We start from the raw sequence: 22,078 nt of genomic DNA, 5'->3' as shown, positions 1-22,078 counted from the left end.
TATAGCAGTGCTGCAGCTCTGACAGGCTGACATGAGGAATTGGCTGGCCAGCGTCGAGCTGCTTTCTAAGCTGAGGGGAGGAAAATTCCGAGAGACGCGGTGAGGGCTGTGCTTTGGCTGCCTGTGAATCCCAGTTTCCCCGGCTGTGCCTCTCCAGGCACCTCTGCCGGGCTGTGGCATGGATAGGCTCCGTGTGCTCCACATGGCATTTACAGGGCAGCTGGGGTGGCTGCACCACGAGGGACCCTCCCAAGCTGTGCTCCTGCCGTCAAAGAAAACTTTTGTTACAAAATTTCCTCAGTGCTTTATCTGTTTGTGGTTCTGTGGTTTTGTAAGTAAATGAAACAATTAAACAGTGATGAACCAGCAGTGCCCACAGTGCAAAGCCATTCACTCTTTATTTTGCTCACTGCGGTCCATCTGTACTGATGGTTTCTTGTTAATCAGCATACTGTAATTAATTTTCACTGCATTAAAGGGTTGGCCAGTCCCAGAAATGGGGCCAAACAGAAAGAAATTGTGGGTCCTGACATTCCTAAGGAGTGTTAGCACCCATTCTCCAGGGCTTTCCTTGACTAATGGCAACAAAGATGTCCTAGAAAAAGGGGAGAATTTAGCTGTCTTTTCTGAAACCGAGGAAATTCCCTCCCAGATGTTTATAGTGTTCCTTACCAGTGTTGTGAAAAAGTAGTGGTAGTATTCTGTCATCATTCCCATGGAGAGGATCTGTGGAAGAGATGGAAAGGTGAAGGTACTTTACTCTGAAAGCTCCCAGTGTGCTGCAGTGCCTTTAAAAGCAAGGGTTAAACACATCACAGGTCATGAGTGCTTGATTGCAATAAACCCCACATTTTTCTTTAGGAGCCAAAAATATCCTGTTGTATTTAAATGATGTTTTTATCACCTCTGCTCAGGAAAGAGAATAAAGATTGCAAAACTTCCAGGACAAGAAAAATTACTAGACATAACGAGATGCTGATTTTAAAAATCCTTTAGTCTGCAGTCTGGGAGTGCTAAAAATGAATTTATTAGCAGACAACACGGTTGGTAGGTGAAGTAATTAGGGGCAGGTTTTTGTATTCTGCTGCCAGGTGAGAAAAGGACGCTGCTGAGGGCTCAGGAGTAAAGCAGGAAAACAGAAAGAAGGAAGTTTCTCTAAGTGCCTGTGGTTCCACTGGGGAGTGTGGGTCAGCAGGAGGGTGAAAAAACAGCTGGGATAGGAGAAACTTGGGAAGAAACAGCCTCCCTGCAGCCTTCCTCCACTTGTCTGGGAGAATTCTGCCCTCTCTGGCATCTTGTGAGGACGAGGAGGAATTATAAACTGGGAAAGTGGTGAGGAATTCATGGCGATGACAGCAACACAGGCCAAGGTCAACTCCTGCTCAGTCCTGATCACAGCAATGCAAGGATCTGTTACTAATACCCTTTTAGGACAGTTTTGGAGTGCCTGAAGAGCTGTTTGAAAGGCAGGGGGAAATAGAGGGATTGTCTACAGCAATTCTTCAGATTAAAAAAAAAAAAAAAGAAAGAAAAAGGAAGGGAGAAAGAAAGCCCTGAAGTTTCTGAGCTGCAGCAGATAATAAAACCAGCTCAGTGTTAATCACAGACAACTGATCCGTTTCCAGCCACTAAAAGTCAAGCCAGAAGGCAACTATTTCACTGAAATGCTCCACTGGATTTACACACCAAAATTGCCTTTTTTATTTCTGATTTTATTAATCCTCTTCTATTCTGTTTCTTGGAGCTCCTTTATTACCTGTAGAAGAAGCTGGAGGCTGCTGCTCCTGCCCTGTTTATGCACAGATAACAATGCAGGGCTGCATCCAGGGGAACTTTTGTGTGCTGTGCTTCCCAGCTGACCTGGCTGGACTCAGTCCCCCTCCCTGGAGCCGCTGGATTTCTGTGGCTTTGCAAAGGAGGCGCCAAATTTATGGGATTTTTATGATGCAGATCTCCTCTGAGCTGGAACTGCACTCAAAGAGCCCAGTGGGAAGTCATTGAAGAAGTCCTGCTACGGGTTTGTTCTTTAAAGCACAACCACCCCAAAACAAGGCAGAAAAAATGCCAAGCAAGCAAGCAAAGCCTCCAAACCCCAGGACAAACAGAAACAAAGCCCCTGAGGAGAACAGCCTCAACTGGTTGTCCTCCCCTCTCTCAGTCATTGAGGATGAGAATTAGCTAAAAGCTATTTAGCACTTTGACATGTGCATTAGATACTAAATAGGGGCTTTTTATTCCAGGATCAGACAGATTTTGCAATAATAATTCATGTTTAAGGGTACTATGGCTGCTAAGCAAAATTCACACCAAAGGACGATTTAATGCTCTGATGCAGGGAAACAGGGGGTGGAATCAAGTCAAGGCAAAAGCAAGAGGAATGCTGAGAATCATGCTGGACATCCCAGAGCATCAGTAAGCCCCACGCCTCCATTCCCTGGTGCTCCTGGCAGTGTGAACAGGAGTGCCCAGGGCTCTCCTGCTGAGTGTTTGCAGCACAGCAGACACAGGACAGCGGCTCCCAGCAGCTCCCAGGAGCAGGACAGTGAAAGCCTGCTTGGGGCAAGGATGGATTTCAGGCTGGGACACCCCGGAGGCACCTGGCAAAGCTTCCCACAGGGCAGCTGGCCTGAGAGACAGAGGGGAAGGCAACACCTCTGTCTGTGTGCCTGCCCACAGGAAACTGGGATGAGGTTTCATTGCACATCGCTATTTAAATAACTTTGCATGTAATTATGTAAATAATTATGCACCTGATACAAATGTCCTATTTAAATAATAATAGCTTTTACTTACAGTGGAACTCAGATGAATGTAAACTAGGGAAATCAGCCTCAGATATTCTCCTTGTACATCTCCTGCCCAGCCTTCCCTGTATAACATTTGTTCTTCAGCCAAACTCAGATATGCTTGGACAATGGGAGATAAAGACACTTCCATCTCTAATTATCCCTTCCAGATCAGGAGCCTGGGCCTTGTCCTTTGCAGCTGTGCACTTTCAGCTGCGGGTCATGAACCACAAAGAGAATCCAAGAAAATAGCAGTGGTCAAATTATATATGGCGAGCTGACAGAGACTGGATAAAAATACTCTCTTATGTCTGAAAATCTCTTTTGGGTGCCCTGTTCTTGGCTTGAATCACATCCCAGCTCTAACTTGCATTTGTTCATCTTGTAAAAAACGCCCTGCCTCATTTAGACCCATTGTCAGTCTGCCTTCGAGGCGGGCTGGAACTGGAATGATGGGCAAGTGCATTAGTGGGAACTGCACCAAGTCCTGCGCTTGCTTTCACTCTGCATTTCCCTCACTTAAGCTGTTATTTCATTTCATGACCATTAAATGCATTTCATTTTCCAATTAATTACCCCTCTGTTTTGTGAGGCTAATCCATCCCTGTTTCTCACCCACAGAGAGGGGATGTGCCACTGGTGTTTCTCCTGTGGAAGTGGGAACAGAGCTAATCCAGCCTTTTCTTAGCAGGGAGTGGGCTCCAGCCTACCTGCCAGGTTCCTGGAAGGAGCACAGGCAGGAGCTGAAGTTTTCTATTCCCACCTCTATTACTGTACCAGGAATGTACTCCACGGTGACACCTGGTTTTTCTGCCTTCTGGAGGAACTGAATTAATGATTCTTTGCGTTGTCTGTCACATCGTCTTTACAGGATGCTCTGTGAGAGCCTTAAACCTGATTAAATATACAGTACACTTCCTCAAATGTATTTTGGGGTGTGAAGAAGGGAGTGGGTAATTTAAGGTTAGCAGGGATGTACTTTCTGAGAGGTGAGCTTGCCTAGCAGTAAAATCTGTGCTCAGATTATTGGTCCTGGTGTGTTGGCACAAACTGAGGGTTAAGCACAACAACTCAACCTCTTCAGCCAAGTTCCTCACACAAAAGGCAATATCAGACTGAATAGTGTGCAGGGCAAATTGCAGGCTTTGTGCATAAAACAGATTGCAATTGGCAAGAGCCACATTTAATTTGCTCGGGGAGTGCTTGTCTAATGCAGACAGAGCATCAACCAAATATTCCAGGGGAATGCCACAACCAGCAAGGGAGGCCAGGCCTGGCGGGGCTGGGCAGGGGCTGAGGGAATCCAGGCTCCCTGAGCTTGTCAGAGAGAAGGGGAACAGCTTGTTCAGCTGAGTGCAGGCTCTGTGCTTGGGTTCAATCAGGTTATTGATCCACCTGTTCTTGTTGTGCACACAACAAGCGTGGCTTGATGGGCTTTAGTGGAAGCCATAAATAAGCAGAAATTAGAGCAGAAATCTGTCTTTTGTGGTGTTTTGTAAAGCAGAGGCTGGAGGGGGGGAGTGAGGAGGTCCCTGGTGCACACATTGCCAGCACAGCTCCAGCAGAGTTCTGGGCTGATCCTTCTGCTCCCAGAGGAGCCTTTGGGCACCTCTCTCCCTGGGAAACAAGCAGTGTCCCCTCCCTGCTCCATGGGCTACTAAACACCCACTGCCCTACCTAAATACAGTGAACAGACCAGAAGGAGCTGCTTTGGGGACAGCTTCAGGTGACCCTGACTCCTGCTCCTGCCTGCTCCTGTTGGAAATCTTATATAATTTAACAACACCACCTGTTTTTCCTGTGACGGCTACTGGATTGTTTGCAAAGTCAGAAATATTCTCTACTGACATCACAGAGTTTCCCTGAAATGATCTCTCCAGGGTTTGATATCTTGCTCCCATCCAGGGTATGATGACAGAGTGCAGGGATGGGGAGATGAGCAGGGCTCTTCCTGTAAACTGAAATCAGAGGAGTGCCTCAGGAATTCAGAGCCCTGCACACCTCCACATTCCACAGCTGCCTCTGGCAGGGAGCAACTCAGCCCCTGAGTTATTGCTGCCAGCATCTACACTCAGCCACAGAGCTAGCTCACAGAAAAGCCAGCTCCCCTTTCTTTCTAGCCTATATTTATGTGGCTCCCTCTCCCACAGCACTGACCCACAGGTGTACCTCTCTCAATTTTCCTGTTTTCTCCCACACTTCATCCCCTCTCCTTCCCCCAGTTCTTCAGGCACTGGAGAGCACTATCTGTATCTGCAGCCTGTCACTTGTCTGGCTGATCCATATCCCACACAAACTTTTCTGCTGCTTTGCCCTGCTTTAGTGCATCTTTCAGCACTCCCTCCTCTTCTTTTGACACCCAGGTTTGCTTTTTGGGGTTTTTTTCCATACTCAGCCTGGCATATTGGAAGCTTTGTGCCTTCTGCAGGGTGCCAGACATCTGCACCTTCATCTTGCTGGTCCTTCAAAATCTGTGTTGTCAATGTAACTCTTCCCCCACAAATCTCCTTTTGGGGACGCTTTTGGGCAGCCTTGCAGGGACCAGAGTGGGGGGACAGCCCACTCCCCCTGCCCAAACAGTGCTGCTGCAGTGTCCTCCCCACTCCTGTACCTCAGGGAAATCCTAACATTTACTGCAGGACAGCATTCCTGGGAGCAGGAAATCTCACCCTAAGGCTCACGGGAATTATGTGCTGCAGCTGATCTGGGATTCTGCAGGCCCCAAGTTCCTCCAGCCTGGGGAGGAACATTCCAGGCTCCACACACAAATGCAGTAACTTGCCTTACCAACTTGGGCACAAAAAGCTGCTCTGCAGAACTTCAGTATTGCAGTAAAACACTCTGAGATGGGAACAGAAAGGGACTTTTATGGGCAGTTAGTCTGATGTTCTTCTGGGATCAGGGTATCCCATCAGATTGCCTGGCAGGAGAAATAACAACTCATCCCTAGAGGTGCAGCAAGAAGGGAGCTGCCCTCAAAATGTATGGGGGTGGTTCTTGCAGGTCAGCAAACTGTGCTTTAGACTTGGATTGTGGAGGAATGTACAGCAAGTGGCAGCAGTAAATTGTAATTCCCACCACTCCTGTGTGCCCCTGGGAACATCCCAGCCCATTAATGTCAGGCTGTGTTTGTCCTTGCCTGCTGTGGCTGCCCAAATCTCACCTCAGGCTGGGACAGCCCTCACACAACAACTTCTCCCATCAGTTTAGAGGATAGATTTTCCTTATGATTCTGCCTCTGCATTTGACGGGAAAGAAAAAAAGCCTGTTGATTAAAGCAGGACAAGCTGAAACACATGGAGTGACGGCCCTAGGCAGGCAGGACCTGGCATGTCAGAAAGAAAAGCTGTTTGCTCCTGTGGGCACACGTGGGGCTCTCTGGGGGTGTCAGTGCACCTTTTGTTGTGCCTTCTGTCCCTGCATCCACAAGCCCCTGGGCCCCTGGGAGTGCCTTTGGTATTGGTGCAGGTGGGATCAGAGGGGCTGGCAGATTTTGGGGAGCCCTGCCTCCCCGTGCCCAGTACCTGCTTGAGGATTTCTGCCGCCGTCTCGTGCGAGCAGTCGAATATCACATAGAACTCCTTGCCCTTCTTCATCTCCTTCAGCAGAGGCCGGGCATCCTTGTTCCCAGAGGGCAGCTGGCGGATTTTGATTTTAATGTTGTATCTGGAAGGGGCTTTGATGAGCTCCTGCAGGCGAATCAGACCTGAGAAATGACAGGCAATGACACAATCACCATCCCGTGCCATGAGGATTTATTGTCAGCTACACAGGGTCTCTCACACTCCCTAAGGATAATTGCTAGTTCCATATTTGCCAGCTTCCTAGCTAATATTATTAAAGCTTTTCATTCTCATGTTTATACTTGGCTTCTAAATATTTTGGAAGGTGTTTTCAACTGCTTGACTACAGGATATGTTTGCATTGATGTAATACAATATAAACATAGCGTAGTATGTTTAAACTGAGACATGAAAAGCAAATAAGGCTTCTTCCTGTGCAGCTCATTATTATTCCAATTCCAAACAGCAAGAAGATAAAATTGAGGAAACCTCCTCCTAACTTTCCTGCCCAGTGTCACCACTCAGCAGCTGTGAGTTCTTACAGAATCCTTTGGGATGCAGTTCTACACCCTCAAACACGGGTGATTTCTCAGACTCGGTGTTCAGCTGGCACAGCTTTACATGCCTCAGCTGAAGCCAGTGGAGCTCAGCCAGAGCCTTGTCCAAGTGTTTAAACACACTGCAGCTCGACTGGCTAATTCAGCACTCCAGTGTAATTTGCACTGCCTCCAAAACCGAGGGAAGATAGTTAAGGGCTCTTTGAGGTGTGTGATTACAGCCTCGCATTATCCACGAATGCAATTCACCCACAAAAATTTCCTGATCTCCTGCTGAGGCGAAGTAAAAGGCTGCCTTAAAAATATGCATAGAGAGGGAGAGAGAACACAGGCAAGGAGCACTTCTTGGACAAAAATCAAACAAATTATTAAAATGAAGGAGCTCTTGCCTCTCCTGCTGGGAGTGGGGATAATATTTGTGTGGGGTGTGAGTGCCCCTGGTTGAGTGGCACATCTAAGGCAAGACAAAGCTCCCTCTTCCCCCTGAGCTTCGAGGGCTGCTGGCTTTCACTCAAGTGCTGGCAATGCTTGGGGAAAAGCTGCTCTGCCCCCGCCTGCAGGGCCAGGCCTGCTCCTCTCAGGTTTTCTAGTACCAACAATCAATAGAGAAAATGGTACATGATGAGCACTCAGCTGGAAATGCTGCAGGCACCGGGAGCTGGGCCTGGCCAGGAGCCAGCTGAGGAGCAGAAACCACTGGAGCTGATTCTGATGGGAATGGGCTCCCAGCACTCCCTGACAAAGGGGTTATGGTCACCCAGCTGGGCAGGTGCAGCCTGGGTGCAGTGCCTGGGATGGCAGCTCCAGGAGGGAAAATGAGATTTGGGAGGAGGAGTCTGGGAAGCCTTCATCTCATCCTCACCTCGCACTGAGAACTGGTGTTTGTCTTCCCAGCAACAAAAAGTACTTCAGTGCAAATGGTGAAAAGCAAAAAACCTAAAGGATTTGCTGACCCACTTCCCTCTCCTTTTCAGGGGAAGAAATTACTGTGTGCCTTAAAATATCTCCTTTGGTCCCATCAGACTGGGACCTTGCACTTCCCAACGCCTCCTGCTGCCACATGAGGTGAGATGGACCCAGGTGTGGTGTCCTGCAGAGGCCACAGCAGCAGTGCAAAGAACTGCAGCTACTTTTCTGGAGCACATGGCAAAAGCCTGACCCCCTGAGCCCATCCAGTGCCACCCCCTGCCCTGGCAGGAACACCTCTGTGTGCTCTGAGCCCCATCCAACCTGGCCAAGGTGTTTTTATTTCTTGTGGTGTAACAATGTCAAACATTAGGGATGAGAAATAAAAGAGCTTGAGTTAACTGGTGTCACTCTAACCCCAAATCAAAGGACTATTTATACTGATCAAAGTTGACATGTTTACTTTCCTGACTCTGAGTTAATAAGATGATTGATGGTTAATTTACTTTGTAAATATCTCTGCAAATGAAATCTCTTTAATATCAGGCATTTTTGTGGCTGAGCAGGTACACAGCACTTGGTGTTTTGGAATGCCAGTTTGGTTGTGGGGTGGGCAGGAAAAGACCTCCCCTTGTTTCTATTCTGTCTAGAAGGTTTATCTAGGAGCTACTAGAGAAGGACCAGTGGGGTCCACAGAGAGGATGAGGGGTCTGGAGCATTTTTCATGTGAGGAGAGGCTGTGGGAGCTGGGTCTGGTCAGTGTGGGGAAGGGAAGGCTGAGAGGGGATCCATCAATGCACACAAATACCCCACCAACCCACACAAATATCCCCAAGGCTGTCAGAGGATGGTGCCCACTCTGCTCAGTGGTGCCAGTGACAGGGTGAGGAGCAGTGGCCATGAACTGAAACACAACGAGTTCCACCTCAGCCTGAGGAAGAACTTGTGTCCATGGAGGGGGCAGAGCCCTGGAGCAGCTGCCCAGGGAGGGAAGGCCTGCAGTCTCCATCCCAAACCCACCTGGAGAGTTCTCCGTCACCTGCTCCAGGTCACCCTGACTTGGCAGGGGGATTGGACTGGGTGATCTCCAGATTTTGGGATTCTGGGATCACTTTGAATCTGTGTTATGGGTTCCACAACCAGGAAGCAAAATGAGATTGACTATTCAAACCCCAAGGGCTCCTTCCCAGGGTCTGGTGAAGAGAGCAGCTTTCCAAAAGCCACGGCAGCAGCAGCACAGGGGCTTTTCCCCTGTGAGCCAGGAGAGCTGCAGAGGGCATGGCAGAGTGAGGTGTCCCAGGCCTGGTGGAGTGTGACAGCCCCACAGCACTCACCCGTGCTGTCCTCGTAGACCACGGTGACGATTTTCCAGTTGAAGTAGAGCACGAGGTCCAGGACGGCCCTGCTGATGGCGGCGTAGTCGGGGTACAGGTTGATGTAGAAGGCGTCCCTGTTGTCCACGGTGGGGTGCTTCCAGCGGGTCTGGATGTGGGGCACCTCCAGGGCATTGCAGATGGACTGGACAGCACTGACCGAGGAGCTGTGCGCCGGCCCGAACAGCGCCGCCACGCCCAGCGCCAGCTGGTCACAGGCTGGGGCACACCAGGGCACGCTCAGTGCGGGACAGCACGGGCTGGGGGTGCTCTCTGAGGGCTGCTACCCTCCATCCATCCATCACCCATCCACCCATCAATCCATCCATCCATCCATCCATCCATCCATCCATCCATCCATCCATCCATCATCCATCCATCCATCATCCATCCATCATCCATCCATCCATCCATCCATCCATCCATCCATCCATCCATCCATCCATCCATCCATCCATCATCCATCCATCATCCATCATCCATCACCCATCCACCCATCCATCCATCCATCCATCATCCATCAATCCATCCATCATCCATCAATCCATCCATCCATCCATCCATCCATCCATCCATCCATCCATCCATCATCCATCAATCCATCCATCATCCATCAATCCATCCATCCATCCATCCATCCATCCATCCATCATCCATCAATCCATCCATCCATCCACCCATCCATCCATCCATCATCCATCCATCCATCCATCCATCCATCCATCCATCCATCCATCACCCATCCACCCATCCATCCATCCATCATCCATCCATCCATCCATCATCCATCCATCCATCATCCATCCATCCATCATCCATCATCCATCCATCCATCCATCCATCCACCCATCCATCCATCCATCCATCATCCATCAATCCATCCATCCATCCATCCATCCATCCATCCATCCATCCATCCATCCATCCATCATCCATCCATCATCCATCCATCCATCCATCATCCATCATCCATCATCCATCATCCATCCACCCATCCATCCATCCATCCATCATCCATCCATCCATCCATCCATCCATCCATCCATCCATCCATCCATCCATCCATCCATCCATCCATCATCCATCCATCCATCCATCCATCCATCCATCCATCCATCCATCCATCCCTCATCCATCATCCATCATCCATCCATCATCCATCCATCCATTATCCATCCATCCATCCATCCATCCATCATCCATCCATCCATCCATCCATCCATCATCCATCATCCATCCATCCATCCATCCATCATCCATCCATCCATCCATCCATCCATCCATCCATCCATCCATCCATCCATCCATCCATCCATCCATCCATCCATCATCCATCCATCCATTCTCCATCTCCATCACTTGCCATGAGATCAGAGCATTGTGCTGCTCCCAGACCCACCCAGAGATGTGCCAGTGGTTCCTGAGGCATTCAGGGGTGGTTTTAGAGGGTAAAGGGAGAAGCTGAGGGAGCTGGGAAGGGGCTCAGCTGGAGAAAAGGAGGCTCAGGGGGGACCTTGTGGCTCTGCACAGCTACTGACAGGAGGGGACATCCAGGGAGGTCGGGCTCTGCTCCAGGGAACAGGGACAGGAGGAGAGGGAACGGCCTCAGGCCGGGCCAGGGCACGCTTGGATTGCATGGCATGAGAATTTCCCCATGGAAGTGGTTGTTAAACAGTGGCAGGGGCTGCCCAGGCAGGTTTGGAGTGCCCATCCCTGGAGGTGTCCAAGGAATTCGTGAACATGACACTGGGCTGGGGACAAAGTGGGCATCAGGCACAGCCAGGGCTCCATGGGCTGGGAGAACTTTTCCAACCTCAGTGATCCTGGTTTGATTGTCGTTCTGAAAATGGCTCTACTGATCAGCTTCATACCCCTGAATTTCCTTGCTGCGAATAAAACCTTCTCTGCTGGTTGCCTTGCAGATCACACGGGTTTCTGAGCTGCCTGTCTTGGAATGGCTTTGTCCCAGAGGAACCAGGGATTCCTGAGCTGCCTTTCTCGGAATGGCTTTGTCCCTGAGGAAGCAGGGGCTCTCTGCCTGCCACAGGAGTGTCTCAGCAGTGAAGTTCCACGGCAGAGCATCAGGTAACACACCCCTGCAGGCGCAGCAGGCTCTCCAGGGATCCCCCTGGGACTGGCACCTCTCTGCCCGTGTGAGCTGCTCTCATTCCAGGCAGCTGCAGGGGCACCACGATTCACTGCCCTGCATAATCTGTGTTTGCAGAGCAGGCAGGAGTGCCCAGAGCCCCAGGTAACAGCACAGGGAAATAAAGAACCCACACACTGACATTTTATACCCCTCCAAACCAGCCAAACACATCAACAAAGCTTTCCTTCTCCTGTGCCCATATCTCAGCCTCAAGAACCTGCCTGGAGCTGTCCCTGCATTTTTCTTGCTCTCCCATGTCTTTGCAGGCTGACAGACAGGAGATGAAGTAATATCAGTTATTTCTGTCCACTGGTGAAATTTACTGCCAATGTTTTTAACACGGCTCCCGACTGAGACAAAGCCCTGCTCTGAGCTGCAGGGCTGCTCTCCTTGTGAGGGTGGGAAGTCCAGAAATTGCTCTGATTGAGGGAAATATTAAATACACCAACTGCCACAATGAGCTGAGATTCTTTAAATTCGCATTTAGCTCTCTGACTGTAATAGAATATGACAGAAAATCAATTATTTTCTGTTTCCATTCTACAAATGAGTGTTTCACAGACAGCATGAAGTGCACAGGCTTTCCAGGTTTAATTCAGAAGCCTTCCTAAAGCATCACAGGTTTAATGTGCAATAATTCAATAATTCATGATGGGAAAAAATTACTGCTGTCTGTGTGAGTTTCTTGCATGTACATTAACAACTTTTTACATATTAAATGGAGGAGGCACTTTCACAACAGTCACCGAAGAGATTCTCACTCTACAGGGAATCTGAAATACTGTATCAGCCTGGATTATATGGATTATAAATCCCCCATGCTTGAGATTCTACAGCATACAGCTCCAGTATATACCTGACAACTGAAAAAGAATGCAAAAAATGCCACTTAAAGCTCTTTTCGATGTTCTTTGAAATCATTCTCCTTTTCTCCACTCTTGCTAACAAACTGAAGTGGCACGAGGAGAATTTGGTAGTGCAGATGTTTGAAAGGTGCCAGCTCACCAGCCTGGTTTCTGAAGTGAGGCATTTTTATTTTCCAGTAAATCCAGCTCCAGGAACTGGGCTGCTCTTTACAGCATTTTATCAAACTCTGAGCTTGGTTCCTAGAGGCCAAGGAACACATGGAGCTTAAGAACAATTGTGACTTATTACCCCTCTTTGTTTTGGCCTGCAGGTCAATTAGATGGGACTGAATTGGGCCATAATTTTCCTTATCAGGGAAAAAAAAAAAAAAAAAAAAAAGAAGAGGCAAAAAAATTTCCACACTTGACCACTCCAATTCCTACAGTTGTTTATAACAGAGAAACATATTTCTGCCTCCAGGCCACTGAGCATTAATATTTCAGGGCAGGGGGGCTACTGGCCTCTGGTCTTTAAAAGGCAGTAGAAATAATTTACCAATAATGGGTATCTGTGCTAATTATGGGCTGTGACATCCCACTGTGCTTCCTGTGAGTCTGTGATCATTTTTCTGCAGAATTCCAGGTGGCAAATCTGTGTTTTGGAAAGAAAAATGGCTTGGACTTGCCACCTGCCATCTGGGGCTCTTAGCATGCAGACAGGACGTAGGGGTTTATTCAGAAAGCACATGACAGCTCCAAGCCCAGCTTGATTCTTGGTTCAAGCACCTTTGAAAGATTAATTTTATGGTACACATGATACAAGCAGAGCAGAAAAGGAGATCAGGCTGGGGAAAGGTATAAAGCACAAAGCAGGGATGTAACTGACACAGTAATTGAGATATTTACCTCTCCTTGAGGCTTCAAAGCTATCGAAAAGGTTAATTCTCTGGATGTCATAGGTTAATGTGGTATTAGGCATCAGTGTTCTGTTCCTGTTAATGTTGGTGACAGCAAACTTGAACGCCAATTCTTCAATATTCACAGGTTCATTTTCCACAGTTTCGAATATCCCTCCTGTTGGAACAGAGATTAATTAAGGAGAGGGTTATTCACCTCTTAATTGCCACACAGAAACAAGTAAAAAATGAATTATGATCTATAATTTCTGAGTGTTCTAGGAAAACCCAATGGCTGTCCAAAGCACTACAGCAAGAGCAGGGAGGATGGTTGGTTTTGATCTGCTGTGGCACTGGGGTTAACTCAGAATTATGAATGTTGCTCCACAAACATCTGGGGAAGATGATGCCTGTTTATTGTCCAGCCTTTTCAGAGGAACATGTTAAATGCTTGTGAAAACTCCTGTGCAGCTCCTTTGTAATGAAACCAGGGATGGGATGGGCCTTGTTCTGCCTGCTGCAGTGTAATCTGCATTTGGAAATGGAACCTGGATGTGTGGATGTTTGCTGAGCTGTTCTGCACACCCTGGCAGTCCAGGATCCACGTAGGAGCTTGGGAGCAAATGGACTGAGAGTCCCCCTGAAGCTCTGTGTCCCCTCTGCTTTCTCCTAAACCCCAGCAGTTGTTGGTCATTGCTGTTTGCTCAGGGACAGGGGAATATTCTTGCTTTTTCCAAGGAAAAGGAGCTGAACCCGTGGACACCAGCAAGCTTTCCGAAAGAGGACTGCAAATAACCCACATTTATTGAGTGTGATGATCTTCCCCGGAGGGTGTCCCGGGATGGGGAAGGTGTCTCAAGGCCCAGCCTGTCCCAGCAGACTGGGATGCCCACTCCCTCCAGCCTCTGGAGACCTTATTATGCCAGCAGCACATTCCCACTGTCCAGGGGCAGAGGGATTTGAGGGATGCACTGCACACACAGCTGATTTTAAAAAAGAGCTCCTCTAAACAGCAATCTCCAGCTTCACTGCTTGATTTTGCAAGTATAATTTACTCATTTAGTGCAAGTCACTAGAGAATACTTTGGATTTCTCACTTACATATTTCCCCATTTCCCCATGTTAAATTTGAGGCCCCTCTCTCTGTAATTTCTGGCCCTCTGAATGCATTCAGCTCATGAGCTGCAACCTCCTGCAGTTTTGATGTCACCCATGTAGAAACAGAGCAGTCATTAGCTGACCATCAGAAATGGGAGCACACTGGAATCAAACCTGGTTTGAATTTTAATCCAGCAATGAAGACCCTGGAGGCTACCAACCCCACTCTGGTAATATTATCCCTGGAATAAACAGCATCGGTTTGTCTCCTGAACCCACACAGAGCAATGCCTGGACATGGCTTAAACAATCTGCCAGCCTCAGCAATTTTCTTGTACACTACAATGTGCAGGTATCAGAACCTTAGAGACTTCTTCTCTCTTCCTCAGAAAACATCCAAGTGATTGCAAAGGAGTGTGATACACAAAAACAGCCCCAAAACCAGCCTAAGTGCAGGGTTTGGAACCAAAACATCGAGTGGAATGCTAAAAGTCAGCAGGATTTTCCAGAGCTGCAAACTCCAGCTCCCCTGAAGGGGAACAAAATCTAAAGCCTGTCCTTTCAGATCCAATCCCGTAATTCCTCATCCCAACTACACTCCCAGCAAGTTTAGTGGTTAAATTCAATTATCTTTCCCTCATTTCACCCAAGGAAGACAATTCTTTTCAGTCAGCAGCAATGCCAGCCTGGGCCTGGGCCAGGAAGGTTCCACTGCTGAGTTTTCCTGGAATCCCTATTGGAAGCAGCAGAGCATTGCTCCATCAGGGAGGGTGGGTGTCACAGGACAGCCTGAGAAAACCTGGAAATAAGGGTGCCCACAATCCCTCCCCACTTCCAACAGGATGGGTATTTTGTCATTTGATCTTGGCAAAAATCTCCTCCACCTCAGAAATTATTACTGTGCATTCCATCACTTTCTGCTTCTTCTTTTTATAATTTTTTTTAATTAATTAAAACTACTTCATCCAACCACCCTTGAGGCAACCTTCATACCTGGATGTACACAAGCACTTCTTCATCTAAGGGCCAGAACCATTTCCATCCCTCTAATCAACTGCCTATTAAATGAAGATTAATTTGAATTAATGATGTATAACCAGGAACTATTTATACTTCATTAGCAGAATTCCACAGGATTTTTCCTTTTGGAGAGGAGTGCCAGCTCAGTGGGCAGCAGGAGGGCAGGGAGGGAAAGAGGGCAAGTTTTGTGTGGGTGTGTTTTCTGAGCAAACAAACCAAAACTCTGCACACACTTCCAGGTTCCTTTTGCCCACGTGAACAGAGCAGGAGAGCACTCAGGATTTATTTGCTGGTGAGATACCCTGGAGAAAACATGGAGTCATGGAATGGTTTGGGTTGGAGGAGACCTCAAAGCTCATCCATTCCCTCACCCAGCCATGGACAGAGCCCAGGAGGGAGTTTGTGGAGGCAATAATTCCTCACTGTGACTGAGCTGGGGGATATTGCATTGAAAAGGCTTGGGCTGGACCTATTTGAGCTTGATTCTTCTGTTCAGGCCCATTCAGCTGCTAAAAGGAGCTGAATGACTGGATAAATCTGCATCACAAACAAGCTGTGCTGGAGCATTTTCATCCATACATCTCTAATGAAATCCAGCAATCCCATAAATAGTCTCTTCTCCTTCTTCTGCTGATGACTGACAGCCAAGCTCAAAATTTATTGTAAGGTCCAGGTTAAAAGAAAAATAGCAGAGTAAGTGACAAGTTTGATGAAGAACCAGTTTGTCAGATGATTCATTTGAATAAAGTAATTACTGTATAACATTTAAAAAACAAATTAAGCACAGCATTCTACAAGGGAAGGAAGGAAGGAAGAAGAAATCGATATTAACTCAACATAAATGATGTTCCAGGAATGAAGCTGTTATTGCTGAGTGTGAAAACAAGCACTGGCTTTCATGTTGGGCTGCTGGTGGCACTTCAGGTGGGAAAAATTGTAAATTTTGGAGTCCTCTCTTTCAGCTCCCTCCTCCCTCAGTCAGAAAGTGAATCCTCCACAGCAGACCAAAGGCTGCTCGGTGGCAGAACTGACTTTTCACTTACAGCACATCATCTGTAACGTGATTTCTTCAAGGATGAAGGGAAAAAAACAGTATCTGCCCCTCCTTGGAGCTTAGCCGTGGAAGGTAAGAGGGAATGCCAGCCGGGGCCCAGCTGCTGTGCCAAAAGGGGCTGAGCCACGTGAGTCAGTGACAGCATCAGCTCCATTCACTCTGAGCACAAAAATCCCCACAGCAAGGGAAATGTCACAACTGCACAGCACACTTCAGCAGGCACACCTGGAAAAGCTCCTCCAGCTCTCCGTGCCAAGCAAACATTTCCATTTCAAGGAGCCATCGGGGACTGAGGGAGTTTGAGCAAAGGTCAGGGCTGAATCCGTTCCCAGTGGGGGATTTTACAGCTTGTGACTGTTTCTGGTTGAGGATAAACCCCTGTTTGTGCCTGGTTGGTGGCCACGTTTCCTGTCCTGGCTCAGAGGAGGAATTTTCCCAGGCTGGTGTCAGCTGGGACACGGCTGGCACATGGAAGCAGCCGTGTGGAAGCACAGGCCCTGCTGGATGCTGCTCCCTCCCACAGCTCCCAGAGGCAGCCCAGTGCCAGCCCTGGCAGGGGCTTTGCCAGCAGGGCTCCCACAAACACCCGGACATCCATCCCCGCAGGAATTGTGCTCCGAGCAGCCTCCCCTCCTGCCACAGGGAACCCCGGGAGCAAGGGCATGGGCACTCGTTGAAACAGGAGAGCTGGAACCCTACCGGCTGTGAGCTCCGTGCTGCTGCCGCTGCCAGGGTAGTGTGGGGGATTCAGGCAGCCAAGTGAGCACAAGGTTTGCCCTGGGGCTCCTTGGCAGGGATGTGGATTCCAGAGGGGTCTGGATCACAGGCACTCAGCAGGGCTGGGGGCACATGGAAGGCTCAGAAAGGAGCAGGGCACAGCAAAGCAGTGCTGAGGAAGATGTTTTCCTGCAGATAATTCCCTCTGACAGAGCTCCACTTGCACTGACGCACCTGCTACTGACGCACCCTCCGAGCATATTTTCCCATCCTTATCTCTTAGCAAAGGACAGATTCTCCTGTGCCATGTGGTGTCCAGCTGGGAGGCAGTACCTGTGCACTCACCACATCATCTGCCCAGAAAATAATCACTGCTCACAGTTCAGCAGCATCTTCTTTTGCAAAGTCACCTCTCTGACAGCGTAACCCAGAAATTGGCTGATACCTGCCTGCTCCAGGATCATTGCCCCTCTGTGCTCATCACCCACCTGGGGGCTCCTGCTTTTGGGGTGCACTCAAACACAACTCAGGGCCCTGCCCTTGCCCTTCCTGCACCTTCCCCTCCTTGTTTCCAGCCATCAGAATCCTCAGGGAAAGGTGGTGAGCACGGAAAGGCAAAGACCCCACTCTGGAACCCCCCTGGATTTCAGCCTCCCTTACCCCAAATAACTCCCTGTCCCTGTAGATTGCAAGCTTCTCTCGACTGTAAGATATTTGCAGCCAAACAGAGGAAATGTTAAATGCAATAAATGCAGGGCTGGCTCTGGGCTTGGGGGATGGTTTAATTCTCCTTTCTGTGGCTGTGGGCAGCTGAGACCTGGGACAGGCTCAGGACCCAAACCCTGACCAGGGGAGGGGATGAGCCCCAAGTGTCAAACTCAGCAAATGGGATTTTTAAAAACAAGACTAGGCTTGCTTATAGCAAGGTCACTGCCTATTTGTCACATTTGGTGTCTCCTCTGTTCCAAACTGCCCATCCAAAACCCAGCTCCATGTTCCAGATGTGGTTTTATTCCAGCTGCTTTTGTGAAGGTTTTGCCCCCAGCTGTAACAAGGCTGCTCAAATTTTCCTTGATTTTTTTTTGCTGAACTCTCAGAAGGACTCAGCCTTTCTGTCCTTTTCATGCAGCATGGGTGGTGCTGAATGACCAGAGACAAAACTGCCACAAACCCCACTTTGGGCTAAATAAAAATGGTAAAGTAATTCTCCACCCAAAATATCCCCCGTGACAGCCAGGGCAGGTTTTTATAATTATCTGCACTCCAGAAAGGTGCATTGAGCCCTGATTTGATCCTTTGGAAAGCAGAGGGATAAAAATACATGTGTGTATGTATATATAGAAAAAGTTGAGCTTATTAAGATACAAGGATCTGCCTTTTCCAACGGGATTTATTTCACTTCAGCTTGCAAGTGGAGATAGTTCCCAAAGGCACAGTTGGCATGATTCGTGTTACAGAATTTCTAAGTAATGAACTTCTTCCTTTTTACAAACAGCAAAAGAATCTGGTTGACCTGATTTAGGTATCTCTTGCAACACCAGGCAGGAACTACAGCATGATTTTTGAGGTGCAAACTCTCAATTTGATAGGAAGTTTTAAAACTGTTGCTTTTCTCCTTTACATTTTGTATTTCCCTCTGCTTGCACTATGCCATGGGCTGTGGGCTGTTCCAAACGTTTCTCCTGATCCCAGCAGGGTTTGATCAAATTCCCTCACGGCTGAGCATTCCTCCCACCACGCTGTAACAGCTTAAATAGTCTCTCTGGAAAATAAACTTGCTTTCTCCTGCCTTTGTGAGTCTTTGAGAGCACTGCTTCACAGGTGGGCTTTTCCTGAGTGTCTGAGTGAAGGGATTTCCCTCTGAGACACCCAGACCTGCTGGCACAGTCACTGCTGACCATGTGCAGGACTGCAGGCTGCTGCTGGAAATGGAGGGGCAGCAGGAAAGCTGAGAGGAAGGAACAATCACCAAAAAAAAAAAGTCTAAACCAAACCAAACAAAAAGTCAACAAAAAAATATTAATGCTTATATTAAGGATTAAAGGAAGGGGGAAAGAATTTGGCAGATATAAAAAGCAGATGAGGAGAGTGGAAAGCAAGCTGTTGGGATGAAGACTGAAAGACTGATGGCACTGCTGGAATTTTTGTTACTGCTTTTATCTGAGTCCATCTCAAAAGTATTCAATAGCTTACAAATATGGTGAGATTTTTTTGGGCAGATACAAAGCAATTGTACCTTACACTTGAGGAAACTTCAAACCCAAGGAAGCCAAAGAGACCCCTAAAACAACAGCAAGGAAAGTTGAATTCAGAGGGGGTTCTGCCACTGCTTTGGCACAGATACCTGGTTAAATGAGGAGGATATCTGTACAAAAGGTGCTTTACACTGTCCTGTGCAGTGGCTGCACTGAAAGCAGCAATAAATACAGGTTTTTCTGCACTCTGACGGCAGATGAGCCTTGGAAACAGAAACCTTCACTCGAGAGAGCCCTGGAAGCTACTCCAGAGAGGAGCCTGAGGGGAGAGGAGATGGCCCCACTACAGAGCAGTTGGAGCTCGCATTTGCAATGGAACTGCTTCAGGAAGAGCCATTTTTCTCCAGCTGTCAGCCAGGAATAGAAAGGCATTTCAAAATCCAAGACAATGCTTTGAAATGAGCGCTATTTAGCAAACAGCATTTTTGTGCATAAATGTCAGGGTTATATCTTTAAAAATGACACAGTCTGTCTTTTCCTGAGTGCCCATTAAGCACTATTATCTCTAAGATGCTTAGGAACGTAAGGTCTTTATTAAAGCTGAAGAAATCCCAGTTTATCCTGAAAAAGCACGGATAAATCAGATCACAGGCTGTCCCAAAGTACATCCCTTCCAGAGAGGAGGTGTGGAGGGAGGTTAAAGTTGGCAGGGGGCACATTTTAAGCTCCAAGTTTGGTCTTTGGCTGCTGTGTTTCTGGATTCCAGCTGCCCTGAAGGCAGAGCTGCCTGTCCAGCCAGGAGTGATGCCTGGGAGCCCCAGGGCTGCAGCAGATCCCCCATCTGGAAACTGCTGGGCCCACTTGGCACTTGGATCCATGCAAAACCCCCGTCCTGATCAGGAGTTCAATCAAAAAGGACAGCAGCTCCTGCTGGCACAGCCTCTGCACGAGGCCAGCGGGAATTCTGGCTTTGCCTTCCATCCCAAATGCAGCAATTGCTGATGGTAGGTTTCTCTGAGGCTGGAGGGGCTCCTCTCACTCTGGGAAAAAGGCTTCAAATCATTCAGCTAAGCTGGAGAGGACTTTGCCTGTGATTGTCCCCATCCATCCTTCTCCCCAGATCGTGCCAGGCCTGGCATTAAGGGAGGATAAACCTGAAGTTGAAAAATAATAATAACTGCAAAGAGACATAAGTGATTTGATTGGTTTTCATGATAAGAAATAAATCCCCTCCTTTATCTTTCCTTGGTATGGAGGAAAGATATAAATCCAAATGTTACCAGATTTCCCACTGGATCCTTGGCTTTGATTGTCCTGAAGCTCCAGACACACATTGGGTGTTTGGGGGACATGAGGAAATGTGCGGGTTTTGCTCAGGATTTTCTTTAAGCCTTAGAGCAGCTTGTTTTCCCAGTGCTGCTGCATCATTATTGTGCCTCCCTTTAAGTGCCATTAATGCAGTTTCATCCTTAATTCCTCAGGTATCAGGAAGGGACAGAGAGAAAACGGGCTGCCACTCTCCAGTATTTACCTTGCAGCCTCGGCGGCAGCTGTTTTAGAGAAAGCCAAGGCACACTTCCAGCCCTGGGAAATGTAATGTGTGAGGAGCTCATGTGAGATGATGCTCTTAGGGGTGGGGGTGCAGATTTTCCAGCAGTTCCACTCTCATGAGCCATGTTCAATCAGCACCTGTGCTCTGAGCTGCCACATCTCCTCATCATCAGGATGGCTGCCTCTTGAACAGACACTTATGGAGGTGCCTGCAGTTTAAAGCTTCCCTGGTAATTATCAATCTGGAACGTCTCTATTCCTCCATCTTCTGAGGGCCATTTGAGTCTGAAGAATGCCTTATTCAATGTCTACATTTGCAAATATTAAAGCATCAAGTGTAAACAAAACACTGCTGCACCTGATGACAACTGTACATCAAGTGCTGAATTACACAACTCCGAGAGAAATATGGGATGGGAACCCAAACAATTCTAGGAACGTTTTCTCCTTGTAATGCTTCCCTCAAAAGAGAACTCAGAGTGTCCTTCACCACAAATCACACTCAGATTGAGACATTCCACTGCAGCAGCCTCACTGGGAAAGCTTTATCAGGAATTATTTGCACTGATTACAGATGGTAGTTACAGCTATTACATTTATTATATTACAGGTATTAGTTGTAATTATTACACTTATGGATAGGGAAGTTAGATATGTACTTTGAAAAAATTGGCAGGAAAATCCTGGGTAACTTTACCCACGGGTTAAAACTGTGTTAAAAATTAATAAAAACGTGAAAGAAAGAAAAAGACAATTATCTGAAAAACTGATAGAATATCTCCAGGCCCCACAAGGTGAATGTCTGAGTTACTAAGCTGTTACTCATATTTTTAAAACACGGAAATTTATGCCATTGGGCATAAATATTGTAGGGGTTATTTTTATATAGTAGGAGTTCTAGTAAAATATCTGTATTGTGTTTGAATATCTGTATTGCATTTGAATATCTGTATTGTGTTTGAATATCTGTATTGTGTTTGAATATCTGTATTGTATTTGAATATCTGTGTCTAGGCCTTGCCCTGATGAGCCCCGGTTGCTCTTGATGGGCTGCAGCTGTGATGTCCTTCACTGGGCTGCAGCTGTGGCCAGTGAAGGTAACTGGGATAAAAGGGGCTGGGCTTGGCCAGGCAGGGACAGCCTGGAAGGGGCATTCACTGAGAAGCTGCAACAGGCAGAGGAGGAAGGAGTCTGTGCTGTGAAGAACTGCCCCCGAGGAATATCACTGAGAAGATATGGGACTCTAGAAATATGGTTGTGACAGTATGGGACTCTAGAAATATGAAATACAGCATTTTTAGCCTCATAATTTCCATCAGAAGTTCATAAAATACCTTTGCGGTGAAGAGGAAGCTGTAATTAGTTTAG

The 22,078-nt window shown here is 47.7% G+C and overlaps 1 protein-coding gene across 2 annotated transcripts in view; it reads right to left on the bottom strand.

The window, feature by feature from the left end:
- LOC134414948 (glutamate receptor ionotropic, kainate 1) overlaps positions 1–22,078 on the bottom strand; it is a 102,105-nt gene that overhangs the window by 41,226 nt on the left and 38,801 nt on the right. For both annotated transcript variants that reach the window (XM_063150261.1, XM_063150262.1), the window contains exons 2-5: positions 13,086–13,253; positions 9,147–9,404; positions 6,311–6,492; positions 673–726 (exon numbers count right to left, since the gene is read on the bottom strand). In XM_063150261.1, the coding sequence (XP_063006331.1) occupies positions 673–726; positions 6,311–6,492; positions 9,147–9,404; positions 13,086–13,253 (662 nt within the window). The remainder of the gene's footprint in view (positions 1–672; positions 727–6,310; positions 6,493–9,146; positions 9,405–13,085; positions 13,254–22,078) is intronic.

The sequence above is a fragment of the Melospiza melodia genome, chromosome 2 (assembly GCF_035770615.1).
Source record: "Melospiza melodia melodia isolate bMelMel2 chromosome 2, bMelMel2.pri, whole genome shotgun sequence".
Lineage (NCBI taxonomy): Eukaryota > Metazoa > Chordata > Aves > Passeriformes > Passerellidae > Melospiza > Melospiza melodia.
This window is presented reverse-complemented; position numbering and strand designations above follow the sequence as displayed.